We start from the raw sequence: 23,540 nt of genomic DNA on the forward strand, positions 1-23,540 counted from the left end.
GTTGCAAATAAAACATAGTTGCTTGAAGAAGCAAGGGTTGCAAATGATAAAAAGGAACCCACATGAGTTGTAGAACATATTAATCTTACCTGGCTAGACAATAAAGAATAAAGAGAAGAGCTTACATGGAATCTCACCTTTTGATTCCTGAAGAAAATAATTAAACGGGCAGTCGTTTTAGAGGGTTACAGAAAATGAAAGACTACTGTCTACAGTTTTCACATGACTAGTTATTTTACCACTCATATCATCATAGCTTTTACAACCAAGAATAATTTTTTTTTTACAATGAAGATAACACAAGCTTCTAGCTGATACATCTTTGGCCTTACAAAATCGAACTCAACAACCTGGCCAAAGTCCAATCCACCCCCCTTCACCATCCAATCCGTACATTCTATATTTATACAGCCTCAGGGTTTGACCACCAGATGCAACAGTGTGAAATGCTTTGTTTTTCTGATGTGAACTCTAGCAGCAGTTAAGCCAAACTTGAGCCCAGATTGTAGGGCACCAACCCTACTGCTAATGCCGTGCAACATTAAACTATTTCCACGTTTGTTCTCATCATAAATAGACTTGCTCTGGACACTGCTACTCACAGAAGTTCAGTCTCGTCTTGATCTCCATCTGCATCTTCAACATCATTGTCTTCATCTTCTTCAGGTGCATCAGGATCCACTCCCTACAAAGGATGCAGAATTACAAATTTTAACTTCACTCAACTTTTCAAGGCTATATCCTCTAACATGACCCTCATCAATCAGATTATAATTTTGGACTATACCATGCATCTATTTGAGAAAACATAATCCAGCAGGAATGGTGAGTAATGTGTGTGATTAGTAGACAGATATATAGTCAAGCATCAAATTATTTAGGGAAATATATATTAAATATAAAAAAATCAAAAGAGTAAACCTTCATTTGCTTCTCTAATCGCTCTAAACCCCGTTTTGCTGCTTCATTCTGGGGGTTTAACCTGCCATTTATGCAAAATGTTAGAGGCATAGTAAAATCATGAACACAGACATACATCACATGGATATCCTCAACAATAAGGATAGAGATCAACCTTAATGCAGCCTGATAATGTGACAAAGCCTCCTGCAGCATGTTAGTGGCTGCAAAAACTTGTGCAAGTTTTACATGAAGAGAATCATCAGCCCAGTCTTTAAGATATCGCTCAAGCAGAGACACAGCATCTCCATTTCGGCCCTCGATAACATGGAGCTCAGCCAAAGCTAGTGCAGCTCCAAGGTAACCAGGTTCCAGTCTTAGTGCAGACTCGTAGAATTTTTTAGCCTATATGAAGAATGCATTATATTTCTCACATAAGAAATCAAGGTAAAAATAGTGGTCTATAAATACTAATTTTCAAGAGCTGTTAAGTTACCTTTTCCCTGCCACTAGAATTACTGGCATGCACATCACCTACTAATTTTAAAGCTTTTGCTGACTGAGGCATTGCTTTCATTGCTTCTCTCGAAGCATATAAAGCCTCTTTGATTTTAGAGAGAGCCAAATATGTATGGACCAAACCTGAAATATTCATATTCATGTCAAAATCTGTAATTTTTTTAATTTCTAGTATCAGCACTTTCCAGTAGATATTGACAGCAGAATACATGAATGTCATTGCAGGAAAGAGATGCAAGTCATGCAACAATATATTTTTATAAGTATAAAATAAACCTTGATATGAGCGAATATCAGGTCTCAATTCTTGAGCTGCTCTGAAGGCAGGAACAGCTGCTTCTGCCCGTTTCATCGTCAATAATAAATTTCCCTGAATAAACTCAACATGTCAGAAAAGGCTTATTTATCATCCTCTACAAATATATATAGAGTAAATAGACCCCTATGCAGCATGGGCCATGCCCCATATGATGCAAAACTATATTATTTACCTTCATTATATACCCTGGTATGTGCCTCTCATCGATCCGAACACTCTAATTGCAAAATAATAAGACAATTGTAAGCAATTTTATAAAAGATAAAGTAATTCAGTCCAATCTGCATCAAATAAAAATGCATACCTGCTCAGCATATTGTAATGCTTTTTTCTCATCTTTCCTTTCCCATAAAACAGACAAAGCTACAAAAACCTCTGGTCTTGCAGGATCAATATTCAATAAATCATGCACTAACTTATTCAGCTTTGGATAATCAGATTTTAGCTTTAGAAGCATTGCATACTCATCCATATATGTTACGATGTATGGATCAATTGATCGGGCCTGTGATCACCAAATTATCAATACAATATAAGCTCAATAAGCACATATGTAAATAAGCAGGTTTGGAAGTAGGGATAAATAATTAAATATATTAACATAATAGGCTACAATTCTGTATTACCTTTTCAAAATTCATAATGGCCTCTTCATTCTTTCCAATAATAGCTTCAACCTTCATTTAGAATATACATCAGAATTTTGACATTAAGCAATCAATTCAAGGAAATTTCATGTAAAGTAGGGAAATGCTGCAATCCTTTAGCAGGGGTATCACTTAGTAAAAAAATTCAAGCAGTCAACTCATAGGAATAACATTGATTAATTTTGCTCATCTAAAGTAAGTTCTTACTTCAGAGGGAAAAAGAAAAATCTCAATCATTAATGAAAAAAAAATAGTTGATAATGATATTACTTAAACATGCATAACAAATCATGGATTTGATAAAATATACTCAATTTTCTCGTTATGGGTTGAGATGTTTTACTTTTCTATCTAAAGGGAAATACTTGCTTTAGAGGAACTAAATCCATCTATTGCAACACTAGCTTTAGAAAGCAAGTCTTTCCTGATAGTCAAAAGAGAAAAGTTAGAAATAAATGCATAAGCCATGTTGGAAGGTTATATTAACACTAGTTCTAAATCACTGCAGCAAGCCTAACCTTTGCCATCTCAAGTATTATGTGTATATTATTAGGGAAGCGCTGTAAAAGATCTGCAAAGAGTTCCAATCCACCTGCCAACATTTGAAACAAAGTAAAACTGGATGTGCCAGTGTCAAACACACATCACTGAAGATAGTAGAAACTACCAAGTATAGGCAAATCCAAAAAAAAAAAAAACTTTTTTCTCATTAAAATATTGTCCAAGTTTGATCAAAACAAGAAGACAAGAAGCTAATGCAGAAAAATGAGCCACATAAGCACTACAATAATTTACAGTAGAATTATCATTTTGTAATGTCAGAAAGTGGCCCAAGGGCCACAACACACATATTTGACTTCTTCAGCTCCAAGCGTCAAACACACAAGAATGAAATCAATAATCAAAATGACTCCAGGTAAAATACAATATCTAACCTTTATAATCATTGGAAGCCATGCAACATTGAGCTTCAACATAGCGCTGCAAATAAAAGAGAAAAAATTGATCATTAATTGCAAGTTCGATTTGTCTGCCCACATATGAACACAATCATGAAACAGATAATGCCAAATTTAAAAGGAAATTCAACCAGAATCATGAACAAACTAATCTCCAATCTTTCCCATGCCTATATTTATGGTCTTTTTCTTTAGGAAATAAAATCATGTGATATAGAATACCCCCTTCCTTGACAGTTTTGGTGTATGCTTAAATCTTACAGGTCAATAGAAAAATAAATGGATAGATGACATTAATTATTAAAAAAGGTCAACTTTATTAACTAATCACACCTCAGCATATATTATTTTGAACCAGGCAACATATAAGGGGAATTAAATCAGAATTAACTATCAGCTCTATCCAGAACCAACTATCCTGAAAACTACATGTTAGCTGCAGCCCAAGAATTATTGTTTTTATCTCTAGTATGCCCCCTTCATGCAAAAACCCTTTTAACTTGGAAGCTTGAAGCAGATTCAAATTCAATTTAAGAAAGAAAAATAGGTAAACAAGGATCAAACTATTGGTCACCAGGTTATAGAGACTTTGAAACCATGTTAAGAGCCAACTCTCCTAAAAGCTTAAGTTAGGTATGGATTCACAACAAGTTTCATCACTAAAAACAATATTAAGCAAGAGAAAATTAGCAATAAAAGTGCATGATCCTTCCCAAATCATCATCATGCATAGAAAACCAAGAGCACCATCCTGTAGCAAAAGACTCAGTATCTGGCAAGACAATAGATAAATATACACAAAAAGAAAATCCATTTGGAATGATTGGATTTTGCATTTCAACTGATTACGAGCCAAGCTCAATATATTCAAGATATACCACCAAACCATTAAAATAGTCCGTAAATATCAATCTTTATTTATTCAGGATTGGACTAGCAGTCATCTTTCATTTCTTCTCAAGGATTTGATGTAAGCATATACACAGTGCAGGTTAATAATGATGCATCTATAGAGGCTTAACATAAAAAAGAAAAATATCTAAAGTGATAAACGGTAGCAAGTACTTTAAAGCACATAGACAAACAAGGATTTTGCTACTATGTATAACTTACTTGAAGCCAACGACTTGAGTCAGTGTGATCAAATGGAGCTCTACCACTTCTATTCAGAGTCTGAAAGTAAATGTTTGCACACCAATTATGTATTACAATTAAACTGAAATTTGCAAATTGAAACAAAATTGAAAAAGTTTCATGATAAAAGGTAATGAATTATAAATAAATCCACAGCAATTAAATATACAGAAGAAATGTCACAATATAAGGTATTCTATTGAGCTCGATCATCAAGTATTTAGCTGCCAGTAACTCCATGCATAGAATTATCACATTATAAAGGTTATCAGGAACAAAACAGATAATTCCAATGAGGTTAAAGTACATGTTGAAATAGAAGAAACATAGGAGCCAAAGGCAGAGCAATCTCAAATTTAGGTCAACAGCTGTTCCTTCTTCTTTCCACCTAATAAATCTAATTAATAAAAGGAAAGGAACCAAAATCCACCTAAGGAGAGTGCTTTTGTTAACCCAGAGGACTGAGTATTATAAATACACCATCCTCCATACTCAGCATTATAGAACACATCAGCCAACAGGGTAAAGTTTCTTTTTTGTGGCTGAGTTCATAATTGCCTAAAGAAGAGAAAGAAATGGCATAATTTACTGAGTCCACAAATTTCTTTCAGCTTGTAATCAACAAACCTGAGGAATCAATGAAATGATGTCCTTTGCAGTAGACCCAAGTTCTGCTAAAGCTGTGATAGCCTCAAGAACATAAGGACAATGTCTGCCAAAAATGCATCAACAAAGAATTTCATCTTAAACTCAAGTAGCAAATTGATAAATAATAATATAGATCATATGAAATATGCAAATGCACAAAGCTTAAAGCAAGTAGCCAATTGCGTAAGTCCATAACACAATCAATACTGCCCAAAGAGAAAGCAAACAGTCAGAATTGAAATATGGAAAAGAGCTTCATAATAAAATGCATATGATATATGAGTTCAAGAGAATATGAAAGAACAGATACAGAAAAAAAAAAAAAAAACAAGTCACTAACATATATATGTGGTTTTTTCTTTGCCCCCCTCCCCAACACACACACACAGTCACACACAAAACTCTTAAATTGAGGTTATTCACATGGCTGCATGGGACATCTGAAATCAAGCTTTTTGCCCTCTCACCCTATATCAAAATACAGTGCCTGCACTAATTCAGCAGGTTCATTAGAGATTTAATAACTATGTCTAAGACAACAAAAACAAATATGTCACTGGATGAACAGACATTACAAATGTGTGTTTGAAAAGAGCAAATGCTATCAGTTCAGACATAAGGATGATGGTGGACATAATGCCTGAAGGCTGAAGGTCAATATACAATGCAGTTGCAACAAATAAATTAAAACTGATAAAATAGATTCATAAAGGCATTCAAAGATAACCTATTGATGTCATATCAAAGGTTCAATTAGTGTATGAAATATTTACAAACCTTAGACATTCTTTGTAAATAGCAACAGCAGCTCGGCTATGTCTAGAAATTCGATAGAGCCTCCCTAATAACAAATTCATTGGTAAATTTCTAGCTTTACTTGGAATGCCTTCCATCTGTAACGAGAAAGTGACACGAATAACTCGTAAGGAATGACAAAATTGAAAACAACCCAAGAATGTAAGTCATAACCTTTGTTTCTTGTTAAAAAATGCCATATTCATAACTGACAAAATATACACAATATAGCCATTTAAGGCTTGTTATTTCCGTTGTTAATCCCTCCATAAATAGAGAATTGGCATTTTTTCACTTTAAACTACACCAACAGGAATTTTTAATTTTTAATTTTTTAAACCGTCAAGGAGCATGCACTCTCATGAGTCTGGCCTACAGAAAGTGGCCTACAGAAAGGAAAGAAGAGAACAAACAAACCTCAACTAGAGCTGCTTTATTCTCGTTCAGAAAACTGTGACATGATGCAATTTTGAACTTCACCTGTTAAAGAGATCCAAAAGAAATCTTTATACAAATCTGGACATGCCAAACCTTGAAAGCACATCAAGTCAATCCAATCCAACATTCATTAATCAAAGAAACACAACACACCAGTTTACCTCATTCTCATTGATCACTGATCCATTGCAGGAATTCGGAGACGAAGACCGGTTCGATGACAATGAACTCCGAGAAGATGTCATGTTCTGTTTTGGAATCATCTTGTAGCATTGCAAAGCTTGCTTGTAGGTGTGCTGATCATCAACAGAAGAAATAATAATTAATAAGAGTTAGTTTCCTACTCTCCCCCCAAAAAGACAACTTTTGAATTACCAATTTCACAAAATCTTTAAAATAATACAATCACAAAATAAGCAATGGTTTCCAAGTGCATATGCAAAAGGGAAAAAAAATAGCAGTCTCTTACAATGGCTCTACGATACTCCCTTTCACGGAAGAAAGAATCACCAAGTAGCACCTGCACAAATAAATAAATAGCCAAGATAAAAACTTCAATGAGCTCTTAAAATATTGAAAATTCCAACACAAGGAAATTATAGAATTTAAAATTTGAAAGAAAAGAAAAAAAGAAAGTTTGCACAGACCAAGCTCTCAGTTTTGAGGTGTGGGGCAGATTCAGCATTAACAGCGGGTGAAGAAACAAGAAAACAACCCTGTTCAACACAGAAACTTCGGATTAGAGCTCCGACCCAGAAATCATAAAATCAAAAAGCAACCATTTTTGGTGGGGAATCAAATTTTGAAATGCGGATTGAACAAAATAAAAAAATTACGAGCATCTGAGCGGAGTTGTATAGTCCATGTTCGAGAAGAGTGGCGATTTGATCCTTCGGAACTTCCATGGTTGGGTGGGTTGTGTTTGTGTGTGCGCTTCAACGCGCTCTAAGCTCTTCTTTTTGAAATACTCTCTCTTCCCAAAGGGCTTCAACTTGATTCAATGCAAACAGTAACTTGTTATGAGGATTTTGTATCTCTCACTCTATATACACAATATATTCAAATATTTTTTAATCGGAACTTAGAATATGCTTTCTAATGTGGGATTTTTTTTATTTTAGTTCAAGTATATAGAAATTTGATTTGATTAATATTGCCCTAAAATTTTGGAGACTAATTGAAATTTTCTAAATTAACAAAATATTATGGTACCGGTTTTCCTCAATACTACTTCTAAAATAAATATTCAGATATAAATAAAATGTTGTACAAAAAGATAATAAAGTGTTTGGAGAAGTTATTGTAGATTGTATAATGAATACTTGTATAGATTTATCTGGCTAAACAATGAGTGCCAATTGCTTCTCATCTTAATTACCTCCCGATACTTATATAAATTTGAAATGTTTAATTTTCGGTGACATTAATTGCAAGCTGCAATGTATGTTAGTATATGAAGAACTTCTCGCCAATGATTTGAGACTTGTTTTCTCTTCCTTTTCTTCCAAGGTTTTTTTTGAATTTGTAATTAAGAGGAAAAAAACATATTGAGAAAATGGAATAATAATTTTTCATGTAGATCGTAATTAGAGTTTAGGAGACCTAACCTAGAAGCATTTAAGTAAAAAAAAAAATATAACTTATCTCATTTTAGGTCAAATGTAAGTTATATTTCTTCTATCACATTTAACGGAGGAGTGATATTCTCGGAACTGTTTCCACAACTGATGGAGTGAATAGGCAATTTAGTACCTGAGATTGTACCCATTTTGCATATTAGTCCCTAACTTAATATTAAATTCAAAATAATCCTTATCTTTGCATAAGTGTTGCAAAATAGTCATTCCGTTAAGTTTTAAAGTAACGCCGTTAGTGAGGTCAATTTTAGTGCCACGTGAACTATCCACGTGGCATTAAAGGATGACGTGGCATGACACATGGACGTGCCTGATGCCACGTCATTTGATGATAACAAAACGAGTAAATAGGTAATTTAGTCCCTAATTTTGTATCTCTGTTGCATATTAGTCCCTAACTTAATGAAAAATTCAAAATAGTCCCTGTCTTTTGCATAAGTGTTGCAAAATAGTCCCTAACTTAAAAGATGCCAGAAATCATGCTTAAAGTGTCCATGCATTGCAAAGGTTGTGCCTAGCACGATTTCTGGCAGCGCAGATTTCTCCTTGGATTCCTTGTCATCTTTTGATTCCTCTGGTTTTTTCTCTTCTTCTTTCTTTTCTTCTTCATTTGCTTTTTTCTCATCCACTTTGTTTTCCTCTAGTTTTTTTCTCTTCCTATTCAAAACACACAAAAAAACTCAGAATCCAGAATGATACATTGATGGTAACTGAAGTAAAAAAAAGAGAGGAAAAGAGAATGGTTATGCAGACCTCGCCCATTGGTGTTGACAGCTACAAAGATAAGGTTGTTGCTGTGGATTTTTGGTTCTTTTTATTTGTGTAAGTGTGTGTGAGTTCTTTTTCGTATATATGTCTCAATTGGTTCAAAACCATCAAATTTGAAGAAGTCACTCATTCTATCATCATCAAATGACGTGACACTAAAATTGACTTTACTAACAACATTACTTTAAAATTTAACGGAAGGACTATTTTGTAATACTTATGTAAAAGATAGGGACTATTTTGAATTTTTCATTAAGTTAGGGATTAATATGCAACAGGAGTACAAAGTCAGGGACTAAATTGTCTATTTACTCGTTTTGTTATCATCAAATGACGTGGCATCAGGCACGTCCACGTGTCATGTCACGGCATCCTTTAGTGCCACGTGGATAGTTCACGTGACACTAAAATTGACCTCACTAACGGCGTTACTTTAAAATTTAACGGAAGGACTATTTTACAACACTTATGCAAAGATAGAGACTATTTTGAATTTAATATTAAGTTAGGGACTAATATGTAAAATAGGTACAATCTCAAAGACTAAATTGCTTATTCACTCCAATTGATGATTCCTGAATGTGCATACCGGGTGGTTGCATAAGAGTTTAGTAGCATTCACATCGTTTTGAAATAAAGTGTTTAATTCTTGCTACCTTAATGAGATTGGTCAATATCTGGAGTATGGGTCAATCGACCACTTAGCATTCATAGTCAGCACATGACTCGATCGACATATGACTAGAAAGGTGCATGCCCCTAAACCTCAAGCATAATAGTACAAAGAGGCTACATAAATCATGTGCATGTGACTGTTTACAATAATAATTCTCAATATATTTAGTTTGGAAACTAAGTTAATATGACTAGCTTTTGCGTCTTTTTTATATGAACCTGACATAATTTTTTAAAATATTTGTGATTATAAATTAGAATCAAACGCGCATTCTTATATTTTAAATTGTTGTTTTCAAATAGTCCATATTTACTTATTTATAGCATTTTATTATACAAACTTTTAACTATGGCACTCACAACGTTGGTAAATTCTTAAAATTATAAAAAAAAATCATTGTTAAATTATAATTGATGAGAATTATCTAGAATAGAAAATGAGTTACATAACATAAAAAATCATAAAATGATAAAAAAAAAGTTAATATATTAAATTTTAAAAAATTAATTTTTAAAAAATTAACGATCGATAGCACCGTGCATTTGATCTTGTTTTAATTATTTTAATAAGCAACGGAATATTATTTATATTTTGAACACAAGGTCTACTCAAGATCAATACATGATATGTCTAACTAAGAACAGATTCATCAACCATTAACTAAGATCAATACACACTTAACCTCTACTTCTGCTATTGATTTTCATGCACTATGACACCATTAGCGTGGAGGGACAAAATAGCCCCACAATCACCACACCAATGTATGTGAAGGACGCATCAAGCATGACTTGAAATTCCCCATAAATGCAAAACAGAAGCCAGCGTTTGAATCAGATTTTGGACTTCTTTGAGGTCTTCACCTTTCTGCGTGTGCCGCCAGCACAGAAAAGAATAATTAAAATTATGGTATTACTTTTGATCTCAAACAGATACAGGATCTTAATTTTACCAAGACCATATGATCCACCGATCATATAACCCCATTCTCTGGAAGTATAGTGCTCCAAAGACAGCAAAAGTAATCTATAAGGGGATTATATTAACCGAACCTTCGTTTATAGACAATCATAGTGTATGTAAACTAAGGAACACGTTGAAATTGACAATACAAATTTGATTCAGTACGTACTCAAAGGAATAGTAAATGTAAATTTACATATCAATGCAAGCTGATATGACTATATGAGCCAACAAATCTTATCTCATATGCTGCAACTTACGACTAATTTGATATTTGTCCATCATTTTTATGACTAAATTGATATATGTCTGTCATGTTTATGTTTGGATGACTAAGTGCTCAACTTTATGAATACATTCAGGTTCAAAAACCAAATGAAAATCACTCGGGACTCAAACCGTTGTAAGAAGTTCCTGAATTTTTGGAAATGCAGTTTCAAGAATTAAAAATAACTAACAAGATTTGACAGTAGAAAGGAACTCTAGTGTTCTTGAAAATTTTCTAATCCCCCCTTGCAGGACATGAGTGTACAGGCAAGTTCATTACTATTAGACATTAGCAGATAGTTTTAATTGCAAGTCAAAACAATTTGATACATTGTTCATCGGTCAATTTTGGACATGGAACCATTGTTCACTGCCTTATGTGCTGCTTGGTTTGAAGTTTGAACCTTGTGTACTATTTCTGCTAGGGATGTTTGAATTTAGGGACAACCGATTCAGCCATTCAAGATGGAGGATGAGTTCATTCAAGGACCCGGGGATTTAGACCATGAAGATGTATTCAGAGTAGGGCTAATAAATTGTTTTCAGGAAAGGGCCTAAGTTTCATCTTTGTTACTAAAAATGTTCATTTATATTAGAAAAAAAAATTAAAGTACTATACTTTACTACGACCTTTCTTCTTCATATCACAAGCCATGAAATTGACTTGCTATTCATTCCACTTGGAATTTTAAACGTTTTATGATTTTAAAAAGTTCCTCAATATATCCTTATTAATTTTATAAAATGACGATCACTATCCTTGCTAAATTAATCCCCTAAATCTCATAAGCAATTATTAATTATGCATTTGTGTCATTTGCATTTTAGCTGTCTCAATTTTATTTCTTAAATTCCAAACAATAATTCTAGTCTAGCTCAATCGTTACCTCATTTGATTGGGTCATCATTTCCCAAGATGTAATCAAATATCACCCTATCTCCTTAAAGAAGGAAAACTAATGAATGTAACTTACTGTATATCACACTACTATCACATGAAGGCTTTTCGTTTTCTAGTTTTCCAATTTGCTTATCCTGCAGATACAGATGCACTGTGCACGAAGAGACCTTTTTAGTTTTTAATGGGAATACTTAAGTCCTGATTACCGATAGCAAGGCAGATATATGTGCATTCATTTTACGAAATCAAGATGCATATATTGATATATGTATATATTTCAGCTACTAGTATGCAGCTTCACACTTACCACTTTGTGTATTTCACTATACATTCACTTAAAAGAGAATGGCCAAAGAAGATCAGAAATTTTCCATAGGAATCGACCTTGATACAACGTATTCATGTGTTGGATTGTGGCTGGAGCAACACAATAGAGTAGAAATAATCCACAACCAACAAGGCCACAAAACCACACCTTTTGTTGCTTTCACAGACAGTAATCAGAGATTGATCGGTGATGCTGCTAAGGATCAGGCTGTCATCAACCCAGAAAACACTGTCTTTGGTATATTTTCAATTTAGTTATTACTGCCTTCCTTCTTATGATATTTCTAAAGACTTTTATGCCCAGATTTCTTTTAACTTTTGCAGATGCAAAGAGGTTAATTGGTAGGAAATACAGTGATCCAACTATTCAAAAAGAGAAAATATTGTGGCCATTCAAGGTTGTTGCTGGTATCAATGACAAACCCATGATTGTTGTTAAGTACAAGGGTCAGGAGAAGCATCTCTGTGCTGAGGAAATATCATATATGGTCCTCACAAAGATGCTGAAGATTGCAGAGGTTTATTTGGAAACACATGTGAAGAATGTTGTTGTAACCGTACCTGCTTATTTCAATGACTCACAGCCAAAAGCCACCAAGCATGACGGTGCCATTGCTGGCCTCAATGTTATGAGGATAATTAATGAACCTACTGCAGCAGCTATAGCATATGGACTTGACAAGAGGGCTAATTGTGTCGGAGAGTGAAACATCATCATTTTTTACCTTGGAGACGTTTGATGTGGCTCTCCTAACAATGAAGGACAAGGTCTATGAAGTTAAGGCTACTGCCGGAAAAAGTCACCTTGGTAGAGAGGACGTTGACAGCAGAAAGGGGAATTACTTTGTAGCGGACTTCAAAAAGAAGAACAAAGTGGACATTAGTGGGTACCCAAGAGCCTTAAGGAGGTTGAGGACTGCATGTGAGAGGGCAAAAAGAATACTCTCATTTGAAGTTGCTACCAACATTGATTTAGACGGTGTGTGTGTGTATCCATGTTCAAGTAGGAAATAATAAAATAAATTAACACAAAAATGTTTCTGCCTATATATTCTCTTTTCCTGTTTATCTACAATTCTGCACACAAGGAATGGTAATTAATGTCATTCTCGAACTTGATTATCAACAAATACAAAACCATATATTATTTGACAGCCCGGGTTCCTCTTGAACTGGACAATCAACAACTGCAAAATTATATTGATAAGAAAGTTGAACATATGCAGATATGTGAAGATTAAAACTATACGATGGGAAATGTTGTCTGTGTTGATAGAAATGTAAGCTTTAGATTCTTTCCCATTTGTTAGTTCCATTCCCCAGTACACATGCTAATATACACATAAATGGCACATGCCGTAGATGGACATAGGTATAGCCTATACATGGACTGGTTGAGAACAGACTATTAATGATGGCGTCCAGCCAGAAATAGCTTTATCTGTAAAATTAAAATAGTGGTTTCCAAAGACCTGAATTTAAACAATTAAAGGAATTTTTTTTATCCATAGGTATCGTAGAAGGTACTGACAGGTTTACACAACCCATGCTCAAGCAATTAAAGGAATTCTACAAAATCAAGTAACAGAATTTATCAAGTTTAAACAGAAAAACCAAAGACTTCAACCTCGAATAATACATTAATTACTGAAAAGGCAAGAGACAATATACCTTAAGTTATACCATATAACTTCAGCTAATGATAGAGAGAAACCTTGCTACTATCAGTCTACCACTAAGTTAGGAATCCTCTTGACAAAAATAACATAAGAGGATAAAGTACTAGATATGACAAAACATGGTAGAAGAGTCATGAACAAGTATCTACGATCACACCAATCCATACGGTTCCATTCCAGCTATCAAATGCAACAAGTACTGTTGGTCTAAACAGTTACAAGGTTCCCTTTGAGCAATACGAATCAAGTTTAAAAAAGTACACAAACACCAGCCACCACTTGCATCAGTGAGTGTTATCTAGGAACATCATCTTCTCTTCATAGAGCTTCAAAAGCCGATCGGCTTCCTTCTCAAAGGAAACCACAAATTTCTGCAAGAAAATCTTATCAGAGACTAAAAACGCAGAGGCCCAATTAACATCCTTAACCAAACCTTTAGACAAAAGAAACTGCAACACAGCAGCCCTGGGAACAACCCTTTTCTCCAAACTCAGCGCAACAAGCACCGGATACTTAGCAAAAAGCAAAGCATCCCAACCCAAATGAATAACACAAAACTCCATCATAGCCTCAATTTTCCCCTCAGACACAAGCATACACCAGGGGTTCCTCACAAACGTAGAAAGAACAACCTCCTGAGACCAACCCCATTTCCTATACACCTCAACCTTCCTCTCCCACAACGATTTCCTCACAAGCTTAGCACGAAGTGCTATCAAGAACATCGTTTTGCTGGTCTCGAAGCCCAATTCCATAACCTCCTGGACCGCGTTCTGGAAAGTGGGGGCATTGGCAACGAGAGCGGGGGCCAGTAACGAAGCAACATAACAACCTTGGATTCTGGGACACCGTTGTGGAGGAGAAATTCGATGTTAAGAAGAGGATTCTTAGAAAGCATAATGCAGGGGCAAACTTTGACGGAGCGGAGAGTGGAATCGTCGGAAAGCATGAATCTTTTTATGAAATCGTAACGTGGGGTGATGGAGTTGTAGAGGCTTAAGCGGAGGATTTTAGGGTTTTTGGTGATGATGCGGATGAGGTCGGGGGTGGAGGCGCCTTTGGAGAGGAGGAAGTTGAGTTTGGGGAGGATAATTTTGCGGGAGTTGTAGGAGAGGAAGTAAGGGTATGTTTGAATGATGCGGCGGATTTGGGAGTCGGAGAAGCCGTGGGATTTGAAGAGGGAGAGGATTGAGTCCGGGTCGTGGGAGGTTCGGAGGCGGATTCGGGTGGGAAGCCGCAAACATGCCAATGGGGCCATAGGGGGGCATTGTCTAAGGTAGAGGGAGACCCTAATTGGTTTCAATTTTAAGAAAAATCAAATTCCAACAATCCACCCTATGATATCATATTTAATTGGATAATTTCTTTTTTGTGTGTGTTTTTTAGTATATAAAAAAATTTAGTTCTAATTAATTAGATGGGCAAATGCCTACATTTTACACTTCTTTAAATTTAGTTAATAATTGTGTATTTATATTAACAATTTAATCGTATTTTTAAGTGATTTTGTTTCAGACTAAATTCACAGATGAAATTGATCATTTATTTATTCTAATGGAATAATTTGCACGTGTAAAATGTTGTTATTTTTGAGTTTGTAACACGTGTGACCTTATCGGATTGTTATTTTTGAGTGCTTGAGATGTTGAGTCCGGTTTGGCAAGGACAAAGATGGCTGCTGCTACAGCTACTGCTTCTTCAATCTCAGCGTGGTTCACTCCTCACGCTTTCGCTCGTCGCAAAACCCGGAACCCTAAAATTCAGAAACCAGTCCTCCCAGTCCCCGGCGGCGGCGAAGCCACCACCTACACTCGCCTCCCGCTCAAGCACGACTATTCCGCTCCCTCCCCTCTCTCCTCTCCCGAAATCAAGCTCTCCGAAACAGCCCCACCGATCACCCGCCTCCTCCGTAATCGTAAACCACAAAATATAAAACAAGACGACGTCGTGTTCGAATATTCCGATTCCGAACCTGAAAGCGACGGCGAGTATGAAGCCTTCGACTTTTCGGGAGACGAGAATGTGGGCGAAGGCGAGGAAGAGACTCCGAGCGTGAAGGAGAAGGGGGTGCCGGCGGTGATGCGGTGTTTCGACCGGGCGAAGATATACGTGAAGTCGGGGGACGGTGGGAACGGCGTGGTGGCGTTCCGGCGGGAGAAGTACGTGCCGATGGGAGGGCCTTCGGGGGGCGACGGAGGGAGGGGAGGCGACGTGTACGTGGAGGTCGACGGGGCGATGAATTCGCTGCTGCCGTTTCGGAACAGCGTGCATTTCCGGGCAGGGAGGGGAGGCCACGGGCAGGGGAGCATGCAGAGTGGGGCAAAGGGGGAGGATCTGGTGGTGAAGGTGCCACCTGGAACGGTTGTTCGAATGAGTGGCGAGGATAACGTGCTGTTGGAGATGGTGTATCCGGGACAGAAAGGGTTGCTGTTGCCAGGTGGTAGAGGAGGCAGAGGGAATGCTTCATTCAAGTCAGGGACTAATAAGGTCCCCAAGATTGCCGAGAATGGGGAAGAGGGTCCTGAAATGTGAGTCCTTTTTACCCTACAATACATAGCTAGGATCTTTTAGTTTTTGGATATAGAGTATAGACAACAGATATCCTCTACGAAAGACAATAGTGTTTGAGTAGGGTAGAATTGTTATGGTCCACTAAAGTTTCCATCTGATTATTTAACACAGCTACATACCAGGTCTCGAACTTGAGCCCACTAGTTGAACTAGAATAATTATTTGCCGATTGATTCACGTGCTTGGTTGTGGTTGTTTGGTTTGAGAAAAATATTTTCTGTATTCATTTTATGCTTTTACCATACAAAGTTTTGAGAGGAAGAAATGAAATGAAAATAAGGTGTTATACTGGTATCTTTGTGCTTAAAAATGAAAACAGAAGCCATTTTTTCAAACTGAAGGGTTCCTTAGTTGTCTACATGTGAAGGATGCAATTTGTTTTGGTAACATAAGAACTACCATTTGTGTATTGCATTCTGAAAGAAAGAAAAAAAAAACAAGTTTGTTTTGAGTTTGTTGGAATCATTTGAGTTCATAGAATGGTGGTTTCTTTTGATCAGGTGGTTGGAGTTAGAACTCAAGCTGGTTGCGGATGTTGGTATAGTTGGTGCTCCGAATGCAGGGAAAAGTACACTTTTGAGTGTTGTTAGTGCTGCAAAGCCGGCTGTTGCTAATTATCCTTTTACAACACTGCTTCCGAATCTCGGTGTTGTTTCCTTTGACTATGATTCAACCATGGTTGTGGCAGACCTTCCGGGTCTACTTGAAGGGGCACATCGAGGTTTTGGTTTAGGCCATGAGTTTCTACGGCACACTGAAAGGTGTTCTGCTCTGGTAGGCACTTTTGAGTTGAGATGCTTTGGTCTGCTTTGTATTAGACATAGCTGCGTTTGAGAATGTCAATTCTGCTAGAGCTGTGTTAAATTGTTGAGTTACCACACTGCTCCTAGGGGTTCAGAAAACAAAAACAGTAGTAAATTATAAGTATTCCTTGCTTTGCTCTTTATTTATTTATTTTTTTCTAAAAATGAATTTGAGACATCATTCATTGGCTTTTTTCTGAATAAAAAAATTCTTTTGAAACCCTTGAGCAATCTGTATTTTGGCCACTCCAACCTTTTGATCCCACCGCTGCCTGTGTCTGTTCTGTTTAAATTAGATTTGAGTTAAATTTCAACTTGTTTGCTTCTTTGAGCTAATAAAATCTTTTACCATTCGTTATCTTACTTTTTCAGTCCAAATATCCCTCAGTTTCTCTCATTTTATATTTCAAAGTAAAGCTAATTTGATATTTTTTGTATGCTTCTCCTTTTTCTCACCCTGAAGTTTGTTGTTTAAATCAAGCCTATATAATATTGGGTTGCAGGTACATGTTGTTGATGGTTCATCACAGCAGCCAGATCTCGAGTTTGACGCAGTTCGTCTAGAGCTGAAGCTATTTAATCCTGAACTTGCTGAGAAGCCTTATGTAGTTGCTTTTAACAAAATGGATCTTCCAGAAGCATATGAAAACTGGGAATCCTTCAAAGAAAAGTTGCAATCTCGTGGGATCACACCATTTTGTATGAGTGCTGTCAAAAGGGAAGGTACTCATGAAGTTATCTGTGCTGCTTATGAGCTTTTGCGTAAAAGTAAAGAAGACAAGGAGGAATATGAAGGTAATAATTTGTTTTAAACTTATTCCTATGTATTATTGTCTCATCACCTGAATACTCTTTTTTTCTCTAATAAGTTCTTGCGTCCTTGGACAAATTTGACCTGTTTCAGATGGAAGAGATATGGTAAACTTGAACCATGTCGCTGCTGCAGTAAAGAAGCAGCGGAGTGCATCCATTAGTGATTTTGAGATTTTTCATGACAGAGATTCAAATATTTGGCATGTAGTTGGATCTGGATTGCAACGATTTATACAGATGACGAATTGGCGGTAGGTTAAAGAGTATAAATGTGACCAGGAGTACAATTCCTTAATATTTTTTTTTATCCCCGATGTGTTATTTTTCTTACATCTTAAACATGCATATTGAGGTGTAACTTCTAATCATATTTAATAGTGTTGAAATTATCCTGCATTCATTCTGTATTTGTTTGCAAAACCAATTATGATCATTATCCTGCTTTCATTCTGCATAGGTTTTCAAATTTTACGTGAAGATGTCTAAACAAAAAAACAAATACTCCTACAATAATCATAGGAATCTTCATGGAAGGACCTTTTTTGAAAAGTGTGAGAAAATATGAAGATTTGAAAGTTCATCCTTCTCTTTAGTTGATACTTGATGTGTTAGAAAAAATGTGTATTAGGATAACCATTATGCTTGAAATTGTAACACCTGTTCATGACTAGTTTCATTGATATTTGTGGATCTTTTAACAGGTACATTGATTCGGAGAGAAGATTCCAACATGTTCTTGAGGCTTGTGGTGTGTACAAGTCTCTCATGAAACTTGGTGTAAAGGAAGGGGACACGGTAATTGTTGGAGAGGTGTGTCTTTTGTTTCTCTTCAGCATTTCTATTCACAGTAATCCTTGCTAGCATGATGAACAATGATGTTAGTATTTGGTTTAGTAAATGAAATTTAGTTGTCCTTTAATTCCCTTAAAATGGTCTGTCCTTAAATGTGGACAATTATTGACTCCTACTTTTTATAACATCATGAACAACCTGGAAACATTTGGCAGCTGGAAAAAATCTTTTTTTTATATATCCTTAAGCAGTCCTGCATGAAGTTCTTTTACAATATTTTGTGCCATTTACATGATATGCATACCCAATGACCATTTATTCTGCTACTTAATCAGATGAAGATGATATGGCATGACTCCTCTGACAATCCTGGTGCATCTAGGATGAAGAAAATATCCACAGATTCATTTAAATGGGCTGAATGGAAGTAATGCCACTCATTTTTGGTGTTTCTAGATTCATGTGTACTGCAATTATGCCATAGGTAAGGAGAACATTGTTCTTGTAATGGTTTTATACTTTTATTCCATGCTATCCCTATGAAACTTAGCAACAATCTAATTTGAATATAATAGTGGCTCTGACCATGGTTTCCCCTGTATAATGTTTTCCTGGAACATTTGTGCACACTTCCAAATGGAGAGGTGACAACCTTTCGTTGGTTCTTTAACCTTCCCTGATAAGGATATCATCATGCTTTCTTTTTTATTTATTAGCATGTGTTTTGGATATAAGCATCAACACTGTTGTTATAGTAGTTTAGTTGACGATATTCTCAAACATTTGTATTTATTAGCTTTTTGTGATATTGTGAAATCAAGATTATCGATTAAGGCACCCCCATCTTGAAGTTATGCTTTCTACTTGTTGATGATCAGCTGTTCATGTAGGAAGCAAATTCAATCATAATGAGGTGATACTACTATAGAAGAGAAAGTCATGGAAAGCTGCATCAAAAAGCATAAGGTAATGCAAACCATTACATGGTTGTCCTGTGATGGGATGATGCTCATATTCGACTTGAAGCCGAGGTCTTCATCTGCTCATAAGTCAGGTACAAGCAGTCGTTGCGGTGCACATATAACATTGTTTGCTAAAATTGGTTTAAATCAGATAACAAACAAACAGAAGAACGTGGTTACTCATGTAATTGTATAATGATGTATTATATATTATTTTGTATAGGATGTAAAATGCTTAATATGATTACATCCTTATTCTTGACAGACTGCTCTCATGTGGGTTGGATATTTCGATGAAATTAAAGTGAACAGTCAAATTTCAAGTTGTCTTAAGTCATCAATAAAAACGATCGATACTTTCAAGTTTATGTTCACATATAAAGATCCTTACATTCCTGGTGTCGAATAACTTTTTTCGTTACAAATATAGAATAATTTGGAAAGATCGATGAGAGGTGAAAGTAAGGAGTTACGGAAGGTGGTAACTGGTAAGGGGGTCATGTGCATCAACTGTCTTCCTATTCTCTTACAAGCTTCATCATACCTTTTTATATCTGATGAAAAGAAATTGTTAGCCATTATTTAAATTTTTCTCAAGAGTTAATTATACTTTTATATCTGTTTATTTAATATAAGATAAAAAAAAAATTATCGTGAGAATAATGTTTTGCTTTTTCATTTTTTTTAATCTCTTTGATTGACTCGTTCCGAACAATTGTCTTTGTAAGAATTAAACTTTGGTTCCTTTAGAAGTGTTGTCGGCCTTTTACCGCTGCCCTTATTGATTTAAACTATGGGGTAATTTATATTATCATCACTTGATATATGCTTAAATTATATTATTTGAAGTTTCTAAAAAACTCCTTACGGGTTGGGGATTGATTGATTGACTCGTTTCAACTCAATATAAAAATAGGTATAATTTAACCAAAATTGTTTTTCAGCGAGTTGAGGATTGATTGACTCGTTTGATATTCCTAATTTTGCCTCCGTAGTTTTTAGTTCTTTTGGGCTTTTAGTTCTTACAAAAAGAAATCCATATTTTCTCTCTTCATAATTTTCATTTTATTAAATTTTACATATGGTCATGTTCATTTGATGCATACTATTTCATACTTTATTCATTTGCTAAACTCATAATGTTTGACAACTTTTATGTTGTATACTAGGGAAGATTGGCAAGTTATACTCTTGTCATTCTAGTAAAAATGATATACTTTTATATTATAAATCTGAATTATCATATTTGAATAAGACTGGTTTCAGAAGTTATTCTTAAATGAGAATATTTTTAAGGGTTATTTTTATTCTTGTTAAACCATGTGTATTATCATAGAGAAAAAAAATTATACATCAACATTGTAAACAAAAACATGCTTGTATATCAATAACCTAGACCTATGCTTTGAGTTGTTTCATGCCATAAATAAACTCTAACATTTAAGAAATTTGTCGGACAAATAGATTCGCACCTCTTACAACCAACACAGTCCTCTATTCTTAGGGCAGAAGCAATTTGTTTAGTTTTACATCCATCTCAAAGTATCATTTTTAATACATTCATTATACAAACTTAGACAACATTGAGTACATCCTATACATGTATCATAAATCTTTACTAAGTATGAGATTAGAATGTAATTCTTAAACATAAAAAAAATTAATATTTATATTATTATTCAATCATAACTCATCATATATGAATAGTGATTAGACAATAGTTTAAAAGTGTTTTACACTATAAATGCATCACTATTGAACTTATTATCATAATCTTATATTGAACATTTATTTTTATTTTATTTTTTAATTTTATTTTTTAAAAATAATATTCTTAATTTTATAATTTTATTTTTTAAAAATAATATTCTTAATTTTGTATTTCGGAAATTCGAGGACCATATTGTATATAGTTTGACAATTAGAGATTCACATTGAATATTTAGTCTCAATAGTACATGTTTAATTCATAATCTTAATCTTATTTACTAAAAATAATTATTGTACTTACTGTTATCTTTATTCGAGTAAACCGATTCTTAAATAGACTTATATATCATTTAATTTTTCCAAATTTAAGAACAAGGTTTTTTTTTTTTTTACAAAGGTAAAGAAAAAGGAAAACACTCAAAGTTCTAGAAAAGCAAACCCATGACATCTACTTTTAATAACGTGTTCAAAACCGTCGGTGGCTCTTGAAGAATAAATTATATTTTAAATCTAAATAATTGACCCAATTATATATTTTTCACTCATGATCCAATTAAATTTAAGAACCAGTAAGAAATAAATAGGGCCCGTCGTAACATCTCTTGTGAAAACTCTTTTCCACTCTTCGTTTCTCCAATATGAAATATTTTCTCTCTCAAGAGATTGGGAAGGACTTATATTTCGACTTAGTCAGCATTCTCATGTCTTCTCCATTTCTTACTTCTATTTAATTTCCTTACATATTTTAATATGATGTCATTTCTGCGTATTTTGTGGTGGTCACGATTCACGAAGGCAGAACAACACACCACGGCACATAATTAACTAAATAAAGCGAAAAAATAAAGCAAGAGTTTAAAAAAGCAAAAAGACCAGATTGTGTCGTGAACTTTGGTTGCAAAGTGGGAGGACACAAGTGTGTATATGAACAGATAGAAGCTGAAGCTGAAGGTGCTAAAGCAAACATGAGACAAGTTTGGTTTGAACCAAAAGTTGCTTACCATAACACTTGTCACTTAAACTCTGTTAGTCTATTTTTCGTCAAAGTCCAACTAAACATAGTTATCTTTATCCCTAAATGCCGGATGACCTTTAACATTATATAAAAAATAAAATAAAAAAGTATGGGTTAATTTTGGAGAATGTGCAAAATTCTCTTCTAACCATAAAGGTTATACGGTAAAAACACAAAAAAGAGAGAGATTCGTAAGTGTTTTCATATTTTAGAAAAATCACATTTTATTATTTAATGTTACTTTAATTATAATATTAAACATAACAAAATCAAGAGACAATAATAACCTAAGTTAAGAAGCATACATTAAATTATCTAAAACAAAGAAAAATATGTAATTCCAAAACCACTTAAAATACAATAAATAAACTAAAAAAAAGTAATGAGAAAAATGAGGGAGAAAGCTATCTTTTGTGCTTTCTTTTACTATTATGAAAAAGACCAATGTATTTTAGGGATATGTAAAGCACATTATATAAATGTATTCATTTGCCAACCCAACTAAAACACATCTTTTTAGATGTGCCCTGACTAATCTTTCTTCTTATAAAATGGTAAGTTCCAAGACTTTACATAAGAATCCAATCATATAATATGTATGAGAAAAGAAAGAAGCTCGGTCATCTTGACTATTAATTTATAGTTGTATGTTTAAAATTAGTTCTTCTCACAAAAATATGCTATTACCAAATAAACACCTTATGCGTTGTGTCTATGTATAAGTATATAATCTGTCATTATGTCACTCATAATTAAACTGGTTTTTCTCTTCCCATGCATTGATTCGCAAACAACAAAAGCTCTATAGTTAATAGTCTATGGCTAGAAGAAACTTCTTGCTTTTTCTTTATTTTTGAATTTATGCATGTCCGTATTTTTTGCTTGTCTTGGTACAGGAAGATCATTAATACTAATATTATCTTACCCTTCAACAAGGGGGCCCAAATGCAGCTGTATCTTTCGGCTGCTTGAAATCTTTAGTGGAAGAGTCAAGGTTCTTAGAGTCAAAACCCAAATGATTTCTTAATCAAACAACTGTAATTGAGCCGTTTGTGTTCTCTTTCATTTTGGTCTCCTATTTGAATACTTTTCACTTGCACTGTTTGCAAAATTTAGTGGGTTCACTGCAGGTTTAATTGGGCCAACATGGTGTTACTGATGACAAAGCATTGTGTGGCAAAGGGGAAAATGCTAAAAAAAAACAACAAAACGGCTTGACCCTTTTGATATGATTAGTGGCATGCTATTTCCAATGCCATATAGAATGATTTTGCAGGATTAATTAAAGAGAGTAAAA

At 34.7% G+C, this 23,540-nt stretch overlaps 2 protein-coding genes and 2 pseudogenes across 3 annotated transcripts; 2 read left to right on the top strand and 2 right to left on the bottom strand.

Annotated features, from left to right (window-relative positions):
• Positions 1 to 67: 67 nt before the first annotated feature.
• On the bottom strand, positions 68 to 7,391 carry LOC114374043 (anaphase-promoting complex subunit 7-like). The gene is made up of 18 exons (XM_028331634.1): positions 7,196 to 7,391; positions 7,007 to 7,075; positions 6,829 to 6,879; positions 6,521 to 6,655; positions 6,339 to 6,401; positions 5,904 to 6,019; positions 5,106 to 5,190; positions 4,458 to 4,517; positions 3,321 to 3,366; positions 2,904 to 2,977; positions 2,365 to 2,415; positions 2,043 to 2,243; positions 1,911 to 1,955; positions 1,696 to 1,789; positions 1,397 to 1,542; positions 1,076 to 1,305; positions 922 to 982; positions 68 to 685 (listed from the first exon to the last, which is right to left on the bottom strand). Exons 1-18 carry the CDS (start codon positions 7,262 to 7,264, stop codon positions 599 to 601), a joined length of 1,683 nt encoding a protein of 560 aa, XP_028187435.1. The 5' UTR covers positions 7,265 to 7,391; the 3' UTR covers positions 68 to 598.
• A 4,525-nt stretch (positions 7,392 to 11,916) lies between these two features.
• On the top strand, positions 11,917 to 12,912 carry LOC114373293 (annotated as a pseudogene).
• A 536-nt stretch (positions 12,913 to 13,448) lies between these two features.
• LOC114374156 lies at positions 13,449 to 14,895 on the bottom strand (annotated as a pseudogene).
• A 314-nt stretch (positions 14,896 to 15,209) lies between these two features.
• LOC114376365 (GTP-binding protein OBGC, chloroplastic) lies at positions 15,210 to 19,892 on the top strand. Of its 2 annotated transcripts, none has more exons than XM_028334459.1 (7): positions 15,210 to 16,105; positions 16,649 to 16,922; positions 17,455 to 17,746; positions 17,856 to 18,015; positions 18,466 to 18,574; positions 18,892 to 19,040; positions 19,435 to 19,892. In XM_028334459.1, the coding sequence occupies exons 1-6, from the start codon at positions 15,249 to 15,251 to the stop codon at positions 18,985 to 18,987; spliced, it is 1,788 nt and encodes a 595-aa protein (XP_028190260.1). In that variant the 5' UTR covers positions 15,210 to 15,248; the 3' UTR covers positions 18,988 to 19,040; positions 19,435 to 19,892. The 2 variants fall into 2 exon arrangements, with proteins under 2 accessions (XP_028190260.1, XP_028190259.1); XM_028334458.1 differs by having other exon boundaries at positions 19,447 to 19,892.
• The last annotated feature ends 3,648 nt before the right edge of the window (positions 19,893 to 23,540 follow it).

This window comes from Glycine soja, chromosome 11, assembly GCF_004193775.1.
Source record: "Glycine soja cultivar W05 chromosome 11, ASM419377v2, whole genome shotgun sequence".
NCBI lineage: Eukaryota > Viridiplantae > Streptophyta > Magnoliopsida > Fabales > Fabaceae > Glycine > Glycine soja.

Bases quoted from the DNA above. Each gene is read 5' to 3' on its own strand.
- LOC114374043 (XM_028331634.1), bottom strand. From the start codon at position 7,264: ATGGAAGTTCCGAAGGATCAAATCGCCACTCTTCTCGAACATGGACTA. The intron at 2,416-2,903 runs GTTAGGCTTGCT...TTCTAAATGAAG, and splicing joins TAATACTTGAGATGGCAAAG to GTTGAAGCTATTATTGGAAA. The intron at 1,306-1,396 runs GTAACTTAACAG...TTCTTCATATAG, and splicing joins ATTCTAGTGGCAGGGAAAAG to GCTAAAAAATTCTACGAGTC.
- LOC114376365 (XM_028334459.1), top strand. From the start codon at position 15,249: ATGGCTGCTGCTACAGCTACTGCTTCTTCAATCTCAGCGTGGTTCACT. The intron at 17,747-17,855 runs GTAATAATTTGT...GACCTGTTTCAG, and splicing joins AGACAAGGAGGAATATGAAG to ATGGAAGAGATATGGTAAAC. The intron at 18,575-18,891 runs GTGTGTCTTTTG...CTACTTAATCAG, and splicing joins ACACGGTAATTGTTGGAGAG to ATGAAGATGATATGGCATGA.